We start from the raw sequence: 15144 nt of genomic DNA, 5'->3' as shown, positions 1-15144 counted from the left end.
TCTGGCAGGGAGTAGACGTTATACCAATACAATTATAAAAGAACCTTCCAGACAGAAGGTTCTGGGTTGGAGGATAGTTGGCAGCCATGTTGGCATCTGTGAACAGGATGCTACCTTGTCAAGGACTTGTATCTAAAATTCAAATGGTCTCATCTGTCTGCCTTTGGCTGGGGTTAGGTGTTGATTTTGGACCCTTCTTTGGCTAAAAGCTTTGCTAGATGGCAATATATAGCAAACCATAATGGTATCAAAAACCAGTAGGTTCCATAAAAGGTAGTGCATTGTAGGTTCTGGGTGCGAGTTGCTCTTTTTACTCCCTTCTTCCCGTAATTGGAGATCGATTTGCCTGAGCTTTGAATAATTTGCAGTATATCGTACATCCACCTTTTCTTATTCTTCCAAAGTCACTAGCCAATACGAAATAGTGGACTGGTTAGAGACAGGTGATGGGGCATACTTTAGACCAATCTGCTTCAGAAACCTAAAAAGGCCCCATCCCTTGACACATACTTTGGTTCTTTCCCCCGGTAGATCAACCGTCTTATGATTGGCCACACCAACGAGGGCATGCGCGCAGGCTGGTTCCTGGACAGTGTTCAGATCATGGTTCCCAACCACGGCAAACACTACATGTTCCCCAGCCACCGCTGGCTGTGCAGGGATGAGGCGGACGGCAAGACAGAGGTGGAGATCTATCCAAGCGAAATCCTGGACAGCGAACAATGTAGGCGTCATGCTTAACACATTCATAATCATGAAAGGATATGAGCATAAAAAAATAATGAAATAACGTAAATAAGAATAAACTTATTCTTATTTCTTGTTCTTGTGATATTATTTTTGTTTTGTTTCACCTGTTAAACCTTATTATGGTGTTTTGCATGAAGAGCACTCTAAAAATACAAACACATTCAGATGTCACTAAGATAGACTTGTTCAAATTGTAAATAGCAAATATAAAGTCACAAAAATGTATTCCATTCATAATTATGTGCTCTTGTTTTCCAGTAATTAACTATGAGGTAACAGTAGTCACTGGAGATGTGTCGTTTGCTGGCACCAACGCCATAGTGGTCATCCAGATCTACGGGGAACAGGGAAAGACAGAGATCATTACCCTGGAAAGCAGATCCAACAACTATGAACGCAACGCCACCGAAATATTTAGGGTACCAAACACTATTGATCATTTAAACACAATGTCACCCGACAAACACACAATCTAGTGTGCCATTACTCCAGCAAACAAGATTATCACAGAAAATGTGCTAAAAGAAAACGATCAGGCGTCGAGAAATAAATCACAGAGAGGTGAAAGCATCTCAGTTCACGTGTTGCGCTCCCCTTCCCTCCCCCTCTCCACGGCCAGACAGAGGCCAAAGACGTGGGGAAGATCTTCAAGATCCGCATCAGCCACGACGGCCAGGGCATGGGGTCGGGCTGGTTCCTGGATACTGTGGACGTCAAGCGGCTCATCATGGCCATGGTGTCCGTCCCCAAGAAAAAGGAGGACAAGAAAGAGAAGAAGAAAAAGAAGAAGAAGAAGGACGAGGAGGAGGAGGAGGAGATGGAGGAGAGGCTGCAGCCGGTGGTGCAGTCCTGCCACTTCCCCTGCTCCCGGTGGCTGGCCGCGGGGGAGGAGGACGGGGAGCTGGTGGTGGAGCTTCTGCCCGAGGATGCGGATGAGCTGGAAGGTAGAGAACAAGGGTTCACAAGCCCTTTTATGACTGTGTGGTCAAATAGCAGAAAAACGCTTTTATACCCAGGGCACATGGTTTTTCCCCAGGGTCAGGGTAACTGCAGAAGAATGTGTGGTGACCCAAAAATGGCTTTACAGGTCAAAAAATGTAAATAAGTAGACTAGTCCAGGGTGCTCAACCTCTCTCGAACTGCGGCCATCTTTTTTGGGAGTCCTTGACTAGACTATAGTTTCCATTGATGTATTGCTCTCTAATTTTACATAAAATAGTTCATACCTACTCATTAAGGATCTATTATTCACTTTGGATAAAAGCATCTGCTAAACGATTAAATAGAATTAGTATTAGCATGTTTGTGTAAGCCACCTGCCAAAGCCGAATGTGACACACTTCGCTGGAGCACATGACCCGTGGCGGCCTGAAGAGGTCTCATCAGTAATGCATGGTTCTTGGTAACGCAGTAGCCCTAATCCCCGTGTCAGCCTCCCCGCTAACGCAGGCCCTGTGTCGTCCTCCTACCACAGAAAACACGTACGAAGTGAGCGTGTTCACAGGGGACATGCTCGGAGCGGGAACCGACGCCAAGGTCTACATCAATATTTACGGCGAGAACGGAGACACCGGAGAGCGCTATCTGAAAAAGTCGAACAACCTCAACAAGTTTGAGAGAGCGAAGGTAATGGCGCAGGTTAAACAGCGAGGGCAGAGCACCACGTTGTTTTAATCCCGCAGGCCGGACCGAAGGAATGGAAACCCTGTGGAAAATGGGTTCTTTTCAGAATATTTTTTATAATTCTACACTTTTTTTTATTTTGTGAACATTGAACATGTGTATCACGAGAGAATCTTTTTTAAGTCGTGGTCGCCGACTACCTTGCTCTACAAAATGGTGTAAAATATCAAACAAAACGGTTCTCTTAACGATTAGCTGTTTGAACTCTTGAAGCACCCCATCACTTCTCCCTCCCACCCAAACCGCCGTAAAGTGATTAAAGAAGTCCCGGGGCCCCCATCCCAGAACAATCCCGATGGTTTTAAGATGAACACAGAGAGCAGATAAACCTTGTCTTAGAAATTGGGTTTCTAATTATAAAAATGCGCTGTTCGCTGTCAGGGACCGACTCAAACACTTCCACGCAACACCAGCCCTACGGCGGACTGTGGGTGGGAGCGTTATTCTGGTAGGATTACACGCTCTCCTGCAGAGAGAGCCAGTTGTGGTGCAGGGGAGCCGGGAGAGAGGGAGGAGGAAGGGAGACCTGAGAGTCATCGCCGCCCTACTTTTACTCATCACTTAATGAATTGAAAGCGTTGAATAATTGATCTCTGCGTTATACCTGAGGCTTCAGGAACGCAGAAGCCATGTCCGCAGATAATTTGTTGGATTTATCCACACGGATCAAAGGTAACCAGAGCCGAGCCGACTTTGATTAAAGAAGAAAGAGACTTTCGTCATGAGGGGGGGGGGGGGGGCTTCTTACAGTGAAAACATGCGTGTAGGCGATGTTCTTTGATGTGTGTAAACAGGTAGTAAGGCAATACATAAACTCTTGCTGTCGCATTAAGGTAGTCAAATTAAGTCATCTTATTTGAGGCATTGTTGGTGTATAGCCTACTGAAATGACTTGCCATCAGCTGGCTGAAAAAAACAATGAATGTCAAAAACATAATAAATATGTAGGATATGTCAAGCTAATAACTAATTTCTTACATCCTCTATAGGAGGACATGTTCACCGTGACAGCTGTGGACCTGGGGACTCTGAAAAAGCTCCGCATTCGCCATGACAACAAAAGCTCCTATTCTTCATGGTACCTGGACCGTGTAGAGATCGTGGACACCAAGGAGGACATAACGTGAGTCACTATGGAGATGAACACTCTCTGTTGGCTCCTAACTTGTTATACTCAGGAAACGGGCTTCAAACAGTTTAAATCACACATTCGTATATATATACATATATATATATATATATATATATATATATATATGTACCACAATAAGTAGTACCACAATAAGTACCACAATAAACCGTCGCCACATTCACAGTCTCTCGATTCCTTGCAGTTGCAGAGAGAGGGCCCCTATTTTCCGTTATGGCAGGTTTCAAAATGGCAGATTTATAACATAGTTGAAAAGATACCATTTCGGCGGGTTTAGGTCTGGGTTAGAAGAAGGAACGATATGGGAAGATTAATGCTTAAGAACGATGAGCAGGAGAGTCCATCTTTTGTGGTTGGCAGCCAGAGTTTGGTTTTAACGTGCGCTTGGTGGCGTTGCAGGTACTACTTCCCCTGTAACCGCTGGCTGGCCGTGGACGAGGACGACGGGCAGATTGCCAGGGAGCTGGTGCCCGTGGACGAGGCCTTCATGAAGAGGAACGACGACGACGACGAGGACTCAGGCACCGCCCTGGGGCTAGAGCAGAAATGTAACAGCATTCCCCCAGAGAGGCTTGTTTTTTAATAAACAGGGGGGGAGACTGTCGAAGATTCATTTGAAGTCGTGATGGGAAAGAAAAAAGTAGATTTTCTTACTCAAAGGGGAAACAAGAAAGGTAGAAAGCAATGTTCTACTGTTTGATGAAGGGGGTCCTGAACCAATAACTTGTAACCTCTTCTTTGTGCTCTCACAGCAATGTCCACAACATACACTATTAAGGTGAAAACTGGGGATAAGAAATATGCAGGAACCGATGCCAATGTCTTCGCAATCCTATTTGGAGAAAATGACGACACAGGTAGGATGTCTGACGTCCCAATAATGACAGGCATAAAGATCATTTTGGGACAACCCAATGGATTGGTTTAATTTGAATAAACCTTCAAGGGATAGACGTGTGACTCACACATCACTGTGCCTCCTACAGGGATAATCAATCTTAAAGCGTGTAAACATTATAAGAATAAATTTGAGCAAGGGATGATCAACGAGTTCACCGTGGAAGCAGTGGACCTTGGAGATCTGGAGAAGCTCCGCATTGGCCATGACAATTCTGGTAGGTAATCTTACCTAATCTATCTATCTGTATTATTTATTAAGTGAGTGCTGCATTCAGCGCTCAACTATCGTTCTTCATAAGTTTTATGATTTCCTTCTTTATTATTCTCTACAAAATTTGGACCTATCTCCTTCCTCAATTTTTTACCTCTCTATTCAAATTTTAAAAAGTTCAAAATGGCTTGGAATTGCGCGGTTCTTTTCAGATTTTTTTAATATTTTATACTTTTTAAGATATTCTACTTTTAAAATACAATCTGAATCTTTTTTTAACATTGGAGTCAATGGGAGGCCTCTGGTACTTTAACTGTCAAATCAACCGTTTATCTTCGTTCAAACCATTTAACAAATCTACACACTTCAATAATATCTAAACGGAATTTCGATATAATTTAAACTTTCTTCAGAATCACAGTTTTTGGCTGCATCCGAATACTCATAATTGACTGCTATATAGTAGGCCTTTTGGTAGTACGTCACAAATATAGCAGGTCCGAATGCTCAGCACGCATTGTGCAGTAGGCAAAAAGTTTTCGAATGCTTACTACTGCCACAGCATACAACCGCCACAGTATACAACCACCACAGTATACAACCGCCACAGTATACAATCGGTAAATTATGGCAGGTGACACTAATTTTGCCGGCTTCTTATGTGCATCGCACAGAGGGGAAAAACGTAATCTCCAAACATCTGGTGGCGTTTCGGTGGTGTTCGGAAGAGTTCGGAGGAGTTCTAAGCATAGTACACACACACACACATTTGACCTTTGAGATTCTTCAGTTCAATTAATTTTACATTTCTGCATTTTCAGCAATGCTTTGCGCTTTTCATTCAGCTGTCACTTTATTTGTTTCCAACCACTTACATTTCTTAAATGGTGTGCACGGTTACATTGTTTACTCCATTTAGACTTTTGAACTTTTGTTCCAATCCCTTCACTTGATTTAAGCCATATACCGTTTCTTTATGTCTTAATCTATGTGGCATTATTAAAAAATATTTTCAAACTCACTTTGTACTACAGCACTCACCGCATTTTCTGCAGGAAATACATTTTTTAGTTTATTATAACTTGCATAACCCTTTTATTCATTTCAATCGGTCTTTGAGAAGTAAAAAAACAAATGTCCCTTTGAAAGTAGTGTCTCAAGCAGGTTTATTTCTCAGTAAAGAGAATCTAGAGCATATATAAAATCCAAATAGTCTCTTTTCCTGCAGAAGTGGACCAAACCCCATAGTGGGTCCAAAACGATCAGCGATATCTTTGTTTTTAATCAACTAAATTGAGGGATTTTCCTCCTGTGTTCTCAGGTGGTTCAACCGGTTGGTTTTTGGACTGGGTGGAGATAGACGCCCCCTCACAGGGTCAAAGACTCAGATTCCCATGTGGCCGTTGGCTGGATAAAGGAGAGGATGATGGGGCCATCGTGAGGGATCTGTTGCCTGCTGAATTACAAACAGAACTGTACACGCCATGTGAGTGAGTGAGTGAGTGAGTTAATGGATGACGGATTGAGTGAGTAACACAGGCCACAGCTTTTACCATGCAGTTTTTACAATACATTGGTCTGCATGAATGGTTACGCCATTGAGCGCAGCACACTTTGAGTAAAAATGACTTTCATTGTCTTTCCAGTTGTGCCTTATGAGATAAAGATTTTCACCAGCGACGTGTTTTGCGCGGGGACGGACGCCGACGTGTTCATTGTCCTGTACGGTGGCAAGGGCGTCTGCACACAGCAGAAACACCTCTGTGTCAACAAGAGGGAGAGACGGCTGTACTTTGAGAGAGCAGCAGAAGACATGTTCATTGTGGAGGTGTGTGAACCACTGGCCTGGAGCAGTCTACCTAAAGGCACAAGAGCAAATCAATAGAAGAAACACTTTGCTTTACACACTCTCAGGGCCCTATTTTAACAGTCTGAAACGCAAGTGAGAAGCGCCAAGCGCAAGTAGCTTTGGTTTGCGGTTCTATGGCGATGTTCCTATTTTACCGGCGCAAATCTAAAAAGGGTTGTTCTGTAGTAGTAGCCTAATTACCCGTAGGTGTGGTTTGGGCGAAACGTGCAATAAACCAATGAGAGTGCCAGCTCCCATCCCCTTTAAGATCGCATTTGAATCTGACTAGTTGATATTTTGACAGCCGCCTGCAGTCTCCGATGAGACAGATGCACATGTATTTCAAACTTTAAATGGTTGTTTATGGACAAATTATATGGCCTAATTCACACATGGAAGAATTTCTTCCACAACTTCAGAAATACTGAGTCCACAAATACATTTTGGCAAAGAAAACTTAATTGTGGTTCTATTTAATGATATACACAATACATTATAAACATTGTTTCTTATCAGTATTGTATGCATTATCGTTATCGGCTTGTGTTCCTAATATGCATGTGGCGCCCCGTTAATATACATTGCCATGGACTGTATTATGCGTTACGTGTTTAGTTTGCGTGTGTTTAAACAGATGGACGCACACACGCGCGCCCGCATTCATTCTTTCTTTTACACATACAAACACGCCTGCCCGCCCGCCCGCATTCATTCATTCTTTTTAACACTCACTCGCGGTAAAACAATGTTTTCTAACGATCAAATACTCATCAATCCTAAAAATGATGGGCATACACACGATGTCTGAGAAAATATGTGTTGGCTGTACAGTGTTTGCAGATGCATTGATTTAAAAGTACAACTTTTTACCGCTGTATCAGCTGTTCTATCCCAAATAATTTACCAAGAATGTGTGGCTAGGTAGATGAGAGAAGCAAAGTGAATGCGTGAGTTGCACAAGCAACAATATGCATGGGCCCTTAAAATAGCATCTGAAAAACGCGCCAATGACTTTAAACCAGGTATTTCCTGGTTTGTGGCGCAAGTGATTTCTGAAACTGTAAAATAGCACCAGGGAACGTTTGCGCCAGAACACGCCTCCTCCTTTCGCCGAACCGCCCCTTGGTGCGCAGGATCATTCCTTAATTTACCGACACGTGGCGCAGGAGGGAAAAGAATGCTCTGCGCCAGTTGCAAACTAGCAACGACATATGCGCCAGTAAGAAAGTCAATCGCACCGGATGCAAGATAGGGCCCTCAGTGTGTTACGTCTCAGATTCTCCAATTGATTTGATTAATTCAAAAGTCATTTGATTTTCATGTTATTTATTTTTATGTCACTTTGCATGTGTATAAACTGACTGACAAGCATTGTAGAAATAAGACCTGAGGGTTCCCCTTCCTGCTGTGTGGTCTGCCTGCTCACAGCTGGAGGATATTGGAGATGTAATAGAGAAGATCAGGATCGGTCATGATAACCAGGGCACCAACCCAGGATGGCACCTTGACAGAGCGGAAATCAGGCGGCAGCTCAGGAAAGGAAAGGTGCTTGATTGTCTTTATTATATTTCTACAATACCTTTTATCATCGCATTAACTGTCATCTCACAATGGGCCCATGCACAAGTCTTATAGTTTTATAATTGAATGTATTTTCACACCAAATCTAAATAAGACGATGATACCTAATGATGATGACTCTAAAAATGAGGCAATACTAAACCTAGTTTGCGTATTTTACGGCAGGGGTCTGAAACAACCATCTTCCCGTGTGAATGCTGGCTAGCCAAGTCTGAGGAGGACGGCGAGACAATCAGGGAGCTGGTCCCATCTGACATCATCACGGAGAAACTCCTGAGGGACGGAACGCTGAAAAGCACAGAGATCGAGGTGGAAGACGCCCTGGAGAGTAAGCCCTCTCAAACACCACCCCTAACACTAACACCTAACCCCTTACACTAGCACCTAAACCCCTAACTCTAACGCCTCGTGCCCACTGCACCGTCAGTCAACGGACGTGGGAAGGCGTGGCTGACGGATGGGGGAGTAGTCTTTGCAGAGGCAACCGTCAGCCAATCAAATCGCTTCGCCGGGTTCTTCCCGCTTCTTCCTGCTTGTTGCGAGGCAAGAAGACCCGCTTTCCCGCTTTCCAGTATCGTCAGAGCCCGAGTCGCGTCACAGTGCTTAAATTTGCATACGCGATCTGATTGGATGACGGAACCGTCGCTGCCGAAAAAGTTGAACATTTTTCAACTTTTTGACGGTGGCGAACGCTCCAAGTCAACGGACGGATCCACAATGCATTGCGCGACCGTCCCCATTCAAAGTCAATGGGCAACGGACAACTGACGGAGGTAGTGGGCACGGGGCGTAACACCTGACCCCTAACAATATCCACCAAACCCCTAACACTGAACACGAACCCTCAAACCTAAACATTTTAACTCCTAATCCCTTAAGCCCCTTATCCCTAACCTGCATTACTTATGCAGGTTAGCGGATAACTTACACCTGCCCAAAACCTCTTAACCCTTAAACGTAACCCCTTACACTAACACTTAACACCTAATAGTAACCCCCTGACCCCTAACCTTAACGCCTAACCCTCAATCCTTAACATTTAACATTTTAGCTCACGAATACAAGGTTTCCGTGCGTACTGGGGATATGTACGGCGCAGGAACTGATGCCAACGTCTTCCTCACCATCTACGGAGACCTGGGAGACACTGGAGAACGCAAACTCAGCAAGTCAGAAGGCAACAGCAACAAATTTGAACGAGGAGAAGTACGTACAGTTTTATTTGAAATGTTATGTGCACCAAAACACAAACGATTGTGCTCATGAAAGAGAATACTGATTCTGTGATTCAAGGTAGACAGGTTCACCATCGAGGCGGTCGACCTGGGCCAGGTGTTTAAGATCCGCATTCGCCATGACAACTCCAACATTGGGGCGGACTGGAACCTGGACCAGGTGGAGGTGACGGACACGGAGACGGAGGAGGTGTACATGTTCCTGTGTGAGCGCTGGCTGTCCATGAAGAAGGAGGACAAACGCATCGACCGCACCTTCTTTGTCAAGGTTCCGTTAACCCTCCCCACCTTTCATTTAAACTAGGTTGTTAATCGGGGGGTTGCTAGTCGTTTCCTAATCTCCTCCTGGTTAAGGTCCCAGTAACAAATCCGCCAACCCCTAACTGGCCTTATTGGGCAAAGAATAATGGCATATAAATGCCATTGCAAATGCGTCAACTTTGCTCATGGAGGCTTTGGCCCTCACCTTTCCCCTAAATCTAAAACCTCACCTTCCTGGAGGTAAACTCAACCATCTCTAATGGAATAGCTAAAAGAGCAGTAAGAAGTCTGTACAGTTGACCCACTAAGAAGTGTGTCCATGTGTGCCTTGCAGGGATACGAGGGGGACAGAAACACTGACCCAAACTCCCAGAAGACGGCCGCGGCAAAACCGGGGCTGGACAGAAATGCCAACAAGAAGAAAAAGAAGAAGAAGCAGGCGGTCGTGGAGGAGGGACCAAGTAAGGTCATCCATTCGTTTTTCACAGTGAAATGTCCTAATGATTCCTCATGAGGCCTTAAATGAATGTAATTTAATCATCAATTGAATAGAATGTAATGTAGCTGACTGTGAATGCTGTCACCAGTCATTCCATATCACTTCACCCTGTCCACGGGGGCGGACCGTGATGCCGGCACCACGGCCCGAGCCTACGTCATCATGCTGGGACCGGGCGAGGTGGAGACGGACCGGCTGTGGCTGGACCTGCCCAAGGAGAAGACATGCTTTGCGCCTGGCACCATGGAGAACTTTGTATGCTATGGGGCTGACGTCGGCGACCTGAAGAGGGTTGAGGTGAGAGAACTGTGCTGGTGAACATTTTGTCCCCGGGTTCAAACACAGCGTTTGACGCTTTGTTTGGGTTTATCCTTTTTAGCATTTGTTTTCATTAACAAAAACTGTTCAATTAGTGCCTCTAGATAGATGAAAACACTGTCAAATCATCATGAAGGAGCTGTCGGGATTAAGTTCCTCTCCCTCTCCTCGTCCACTCCCATCGTCCCCCCCTAGCTGGGGCACAACGGGGCCACTCCAGAGAGCTGCTGGCTGGTGGACGAGTTGGCGGTAGCCGTGCCAACCAAAGGTATCAAGTACATCTTCCCATGTAAGTGCTGGCTGGCTAAAGACAGGGGGGACGGTCTCACCACCAGGCTGTTCAACGTGCTGGACTCCAGCACCATCAACATCATTCGCAAGGTGAAAATATAAATAAATATTAATATTAAGACATCTTCATGTCCTTTTGAATATCCATTATAGTTATTAACATAAACATGTGTTTCTTCATTTCCTGCTCGGTTTATAACAATGCCCATCATATGTAGGTGGTTTATGTAACAACGCTGGTCACAGGGGACACCCAGTATGCGGGTACTGATACCAACATCTTCCTCACTGTGTTCGGAGCCAACGGGAGCACAGAGGAGATGCTGCTGCCTAAAGCCGGGGATAGGTCGGTTGTTTGGTGCTCTGTGTGTAATGCTCAGCTCTCGTCGTGCAACTCGCAGTGAACAAATCTCATCTGAGTTTATAGACATTTAAAACTCATTGTGATGGCACCTCATCATTTTAAACCAGGTTCGAAAGAGGCCAAGAAGACACGTTCAACGTTGAGATCGACGACATTGCACCCTTGAAGAAGATCCGGCTTCGAGTGGACGGCACTGGAAGTCGTCCGGACTGGTTTCTCGACAATGTAAAAAAGTTTTTTTTCTTTTGCCTTTTCTCTTAGCATTACCATTTTCATCCAACCCTTAGCATTTAGCGGTCACTTTTACATTAGTGCGCGTGATTCCGTCGGCCGTGTCGTGTTCCATAGGTCCAGATGCGGAACCCCATCACGGAGGACCTGTACACGTTCACCTACGAGAACTGGCTGTCCAAGACCAATGGGCCCAAGAGAACCCAGGTGTGCGAGCTGGCCGCCGTGGTGGACGAGGAGGAGATGGTGGAGAGAACGACCTACACCATCACAGTGGCGACCAGCGACGTCGGAGGTGGGTGCCCCCCCGGGATATGAGGACGTTGGAACGGAATGAATGGAGTCTAGTGGCAGAAGGCCAGAGGTCGCCGGTCGTTTTGTGCGCCAGACCAGACAAAAAAGTGGACCAGAATTAAACGATTTACACCGAAAGCATTGAATGAATTGACCCTTGGATGGGCATGTCTTATTCTCGAGGAGATAGGATGTAGTTGAGAAGCAGTGCAGGTTTAAGATTGTTGCTGCATTTTTCTTTTATATTATCTCTCCGTCGTGTGCTTCATGCACATGTATTTAATATGCATTCAAGTTGAGTTTAACGTGCAAAATGTATATTTAGGTGCCGGCACGGATGCCAACGTGTTCCTGATCGTCTTCGGCGAGTATGGAGACACAGGCCTGCTGGCCCTGAAGGAGAGCGGAGCCAGGAACAAGTTTGAACGCAAAATGAAAGACGTGTTCCGCTTCGCTGACATGCTCAGTCTCGGGGAGCTGTCCAAGATTCGCGTTTGGCATGACAACAAAGGTCTGTGAGTGTGTGTGTGTGTGTGTGTGTGTGTGTGTGTGTGTGTGTGTGTGTGTGTGTGTGTGTGTGTGTGTGTGTGTGTGTGTGCGTGTGCGTGTGTGTGTGTACGTGCACCCATGGATCCACAATACGAACTTGAAGTTCACCTTGGGTTAAAAACATAAATATCTCAAACCCTCTGAAATAACAAATATACCAAACCCAGTAGATAATCATATTCCTTCCTACCACAGGCCAGGAAAATAATCCTGCAGGATTATATATCATTGAATTCCAAGTGGTGATGGACAGGGTTGCCTCCTACCTCAGGTCCCGGTTCCGGCTGGCATCTAGAATACGTTGACGTGAAGGACGATACCATGGAGGAGGCCTTCCGCTTCCCCTGCGACCGCTGGCTGGCCAAAGGCAGGGACGACGGGCAGATCATGAGGGAGCTGGCCTGTGCCAACAACGACACGGTGGACCTCAACGAGAAAACCAGTTAGTATCAATGAGAACCCCAGTTAGTTACTATGAGAGAAAAACCAGTTAGTATCAATGAGAACACCAGTTAGTTACTATGAGAAAACCAGTTAGTTACTATGATAAAACCAGTGTGTATCAATGAGAACTCCAGTTAGTAACTATTAGAAAACCAGTTTGTATCAATGAGAACCCAAGTTAGTTACTACGAGAGAACCAGTTCGTATCAATGAGAACCCCAGTAAATTACCATGAGAGAACCAGTTAGTATCAATGAGAACTCCAGTTAGTAACTATGAGAAAACCAATCAGTACCAATGAGAACCCCATTTAGTAACTATGAGAAAACCAGTCAGTATCAATGAGAACCCCAGATAGTTACTATGAGAAAACCAGTTAGTATCAATGAGATACGAAGATAAAGAGGTTGGTATCTAAGGAAACTTCTCACTAACAATGTACGATAACAGTCAGTTAGATCGTCCATGTTTAGTAATAAGCTAGATCCAAAAACACAATGTGACATGACATCCTCTTTTCAGAATATGAAATTGCTACGACAACTGCAAACACGGATCACGCCGACACCACGGAGAATGCCTTTATTGTGTTGGAAGGGAAAAAAGCGCGTTCCAAAGAGTTTGTCATGGAGAACAAAAAGAAGAAGTTCTTGTGGTAGGTCTTCCAGCTGGGAATCCTCAATTAGGAATAACCCCCTTCCGCTCTGTGTATCCGGGGAGCGTGTGTTCCCTGGAGAGCTCAGCCTCCCGGCACGACGTAAACCTTCCTGTGATTCTACCGCCTCACATCCAATTGAGACTCTTGCTGTTTGTTTTGTCTCTCTGCAGCGGTGCCACCGACACGTTTGAGTTTTCCTCCAAGCACTTGGGGGAGATCGCTGGCATTTCGATCGGCCATATCACCAAGGAGGGCAAGAAGGTGAAGGGCGAAGCCTTCTGGCACGTCATGGAGGTGGTGGTGACCGAGAAGGAGCTGGGCAACAAGTGAGAGAGTACTATAAACCTCATTGGATCAATCCCTTCAGTGCTCCATTCATTCATGCATTGGCATCTAAATGATAAAAAACAAAATGACATGTGTATGCATCGTACATGTACATACATGTACACTTCTTCAATGAGAACGTAATGCTTTGCAAACGTAATGGCCTTCCAAGTTTCAGGCCTTTTCATTCACATGTTTTATTTTATATTTCAATGATAGAATTTATTTAAAGCCTTATCGTTTAAAATAGCTCTCTCTCTCTCTGATTCCTGTTGGCTTGCTCTCAGAGTCTGCCTAACACCCTTGACTGTTCCCCAGCTACTTTTATCCTAGGAATGCAGTATTTGATTGACAAGGCAGGTGCTCGTACGAAGGGGGAAATGTTTGATTTATTTTTAACCTCAAGATCCCTGTCCCATCTTTGGTCACATTTGCTGTCTTTGCTTGTCCTTGTCGTGAAGACAGATACATTTGTCTTGTGCAATGTGGCTAACACTGCACGGTTTAATGTGTCTGGTCAGCTAGATAATGATCTATAAATAACCTATGATCACTCTTTTGAATTGGATTGGACACAATCAAACATTTCCTTCCCTACATCTTCTGCACAGGTACTTCTTCCACTGCGATGCCCGGATTCCCCTAGCAGCTAAGAAGGACCAGTTCCAGACGTTTGAGTCCTACAAGTCCATAGAGAGCTTTGCCAGCAAGGTGCGCAACCTGGTGCCCGTCAGGTACGAGATCATCGTCATGACCGGAGACGTGAAGGAGGCCGGCACCGACGCCAACGTCTTCATCACCATATACGGCGTCAACGGCGACTCGGGCCAGCGGCAGCTCCGGCAGAAGTTCAGGAACCTCTTTGAGCGCGGCCACACGGACCGCTTTGTCCTGGAGATGCTAGACATGGGCGAGCTGCTCCGGGTCACCGTGGAGCATGACAACTCTGGGTCCGCGGCCGGATGGTTCCTGGAGTGTGTCGAGGTGACCAACACCGCCAACTCAGTGACCACCATCTTCCAGTGTGGGAAGTGGCTGGACGTGACGAAGGCGGACGGGCAGATCCAGAGAGTGCTCTATCCCAAGTACTAGAGGGTTCCCTGCCCTTTGTCGAGAGTATGTTAGTATGTCGTATGTATGGCATTTAGCAACGTGCCGTTAAATCTACGAACCGCCGATGACACAAAGACGGCCGCCTGCCTTGCCATGTTGGTAGTGCTGGTTTTGGTCGACTGGACTGGAAAACACCTTTCTCTCCAATTCACACACGGCTGCTGTTTCTGTGGCAAACATCTCAATGGTTAACCGCTCAGACGTTACGAGACATAAGTTTGAGTCTAGTGACCAAAATGGTCGAGGGAGACCACATTGCCACGTGATCAGATGCACAATCGTAGGTTCAAATACACTGTTTACCTGCTTCTTTTCACCAAACGCCACAGTACACATGTACCTATGAAAATAAGTAATGAGTAAATGTTGGATTTTATACTGTTGTTTCAACAATGGTTGTTTTTAATAATAAAATAAGATGATGATGCTCAATTAT

General features: G+C 45.3%; 1 protein-coding gene across 1 annotated transcript; it reads left to right on the top strand.

Annotated features, from left to right (window-relative positions):
* The first annotated feature begins 2189 nt into the window (after window positions 1-2189).
* LOC130384355 (lipoxygenase homology domain-containing protein 1-like) lies at window positions 2190-15133 on the top strand. The gene is made up of 22 exons (XM_056592478.1): window positions 2190-2376; window positions 3423-3556; window positions 3983-4131; window positions 4336-4440; window positions 4570-4698; window positions 6016-6180; window positions 6341-6522; window positions 7972-8088; window positions 8290-8452; window positions 9176-9330; window positions 9418-9627; window positions 9955-10081; window positions 10208-10416; window positions 10633-10818; window positions 10947-11074; window positions 11200-11317; window positions 11441-11618; window positions 11943-12128; window positions 12438-12608; window positions 13133-13265; window positions 13439-13594; window positions 14207-15133. The coding sequence occupies exons 1-22, from the start codon at window positions 2260-2262 to the stop codon at window positions 14685-14687; spliced, it is 3699 nt and encodes a 1232-aa protein (XP_056448453.1). The 5' UTR covers window positions 2190-2259; the 3' UTR covers window positions 14688-15133.
* Window positions 15134-15144: the final 11 nt, after the last annotated feature.

The sequence above is a fragment of the Gadus chalcogrammus genome, chromosome 6 (assembly GCF_026213295.1).
Source record: "Gadus chalcogrammus isolate NIFS_2021 chromosome 6, NIFS_Gcha_1.0, whole genome shotgun sequence".
NCBI classification, from domain to species: domain Eukaryota; kingdom Metazoa; phylum Chordata; class Actinopteri; order Gadiformes; family Gadidae; genus Gadus; species Gadus chalcogrammus.
Note: the sequence above shows the minus strand (reverse complement) of the source record. Positions and strands in the feature narration are given on the sequence as shown.

Bases quoted from the DNA above. Each gene is read 5' to 3' on its own strand.
- LOC130384355 (XM_056592478.1), top strand. From the start codon at position 2,260: ATGCTCGGAGCGGGAACCGACGCCAAGGTCTACATCAATATTTACGGC. The intron at 6,181-6,340 runs GTGAGTGAGTGA...TTGTCTTTCCAG, and splicing joins AACAGAACTGTACACGCCAT to TTGTGCCTTATGAGATAAAG. The intron at 8,453-9,175 runs GTAAGCCCTCTC...TTAACATTTTAG, and splicing joins GGTGGAAGACGCCCTGGAGA to CTCACGAATACAAGGTTTCC.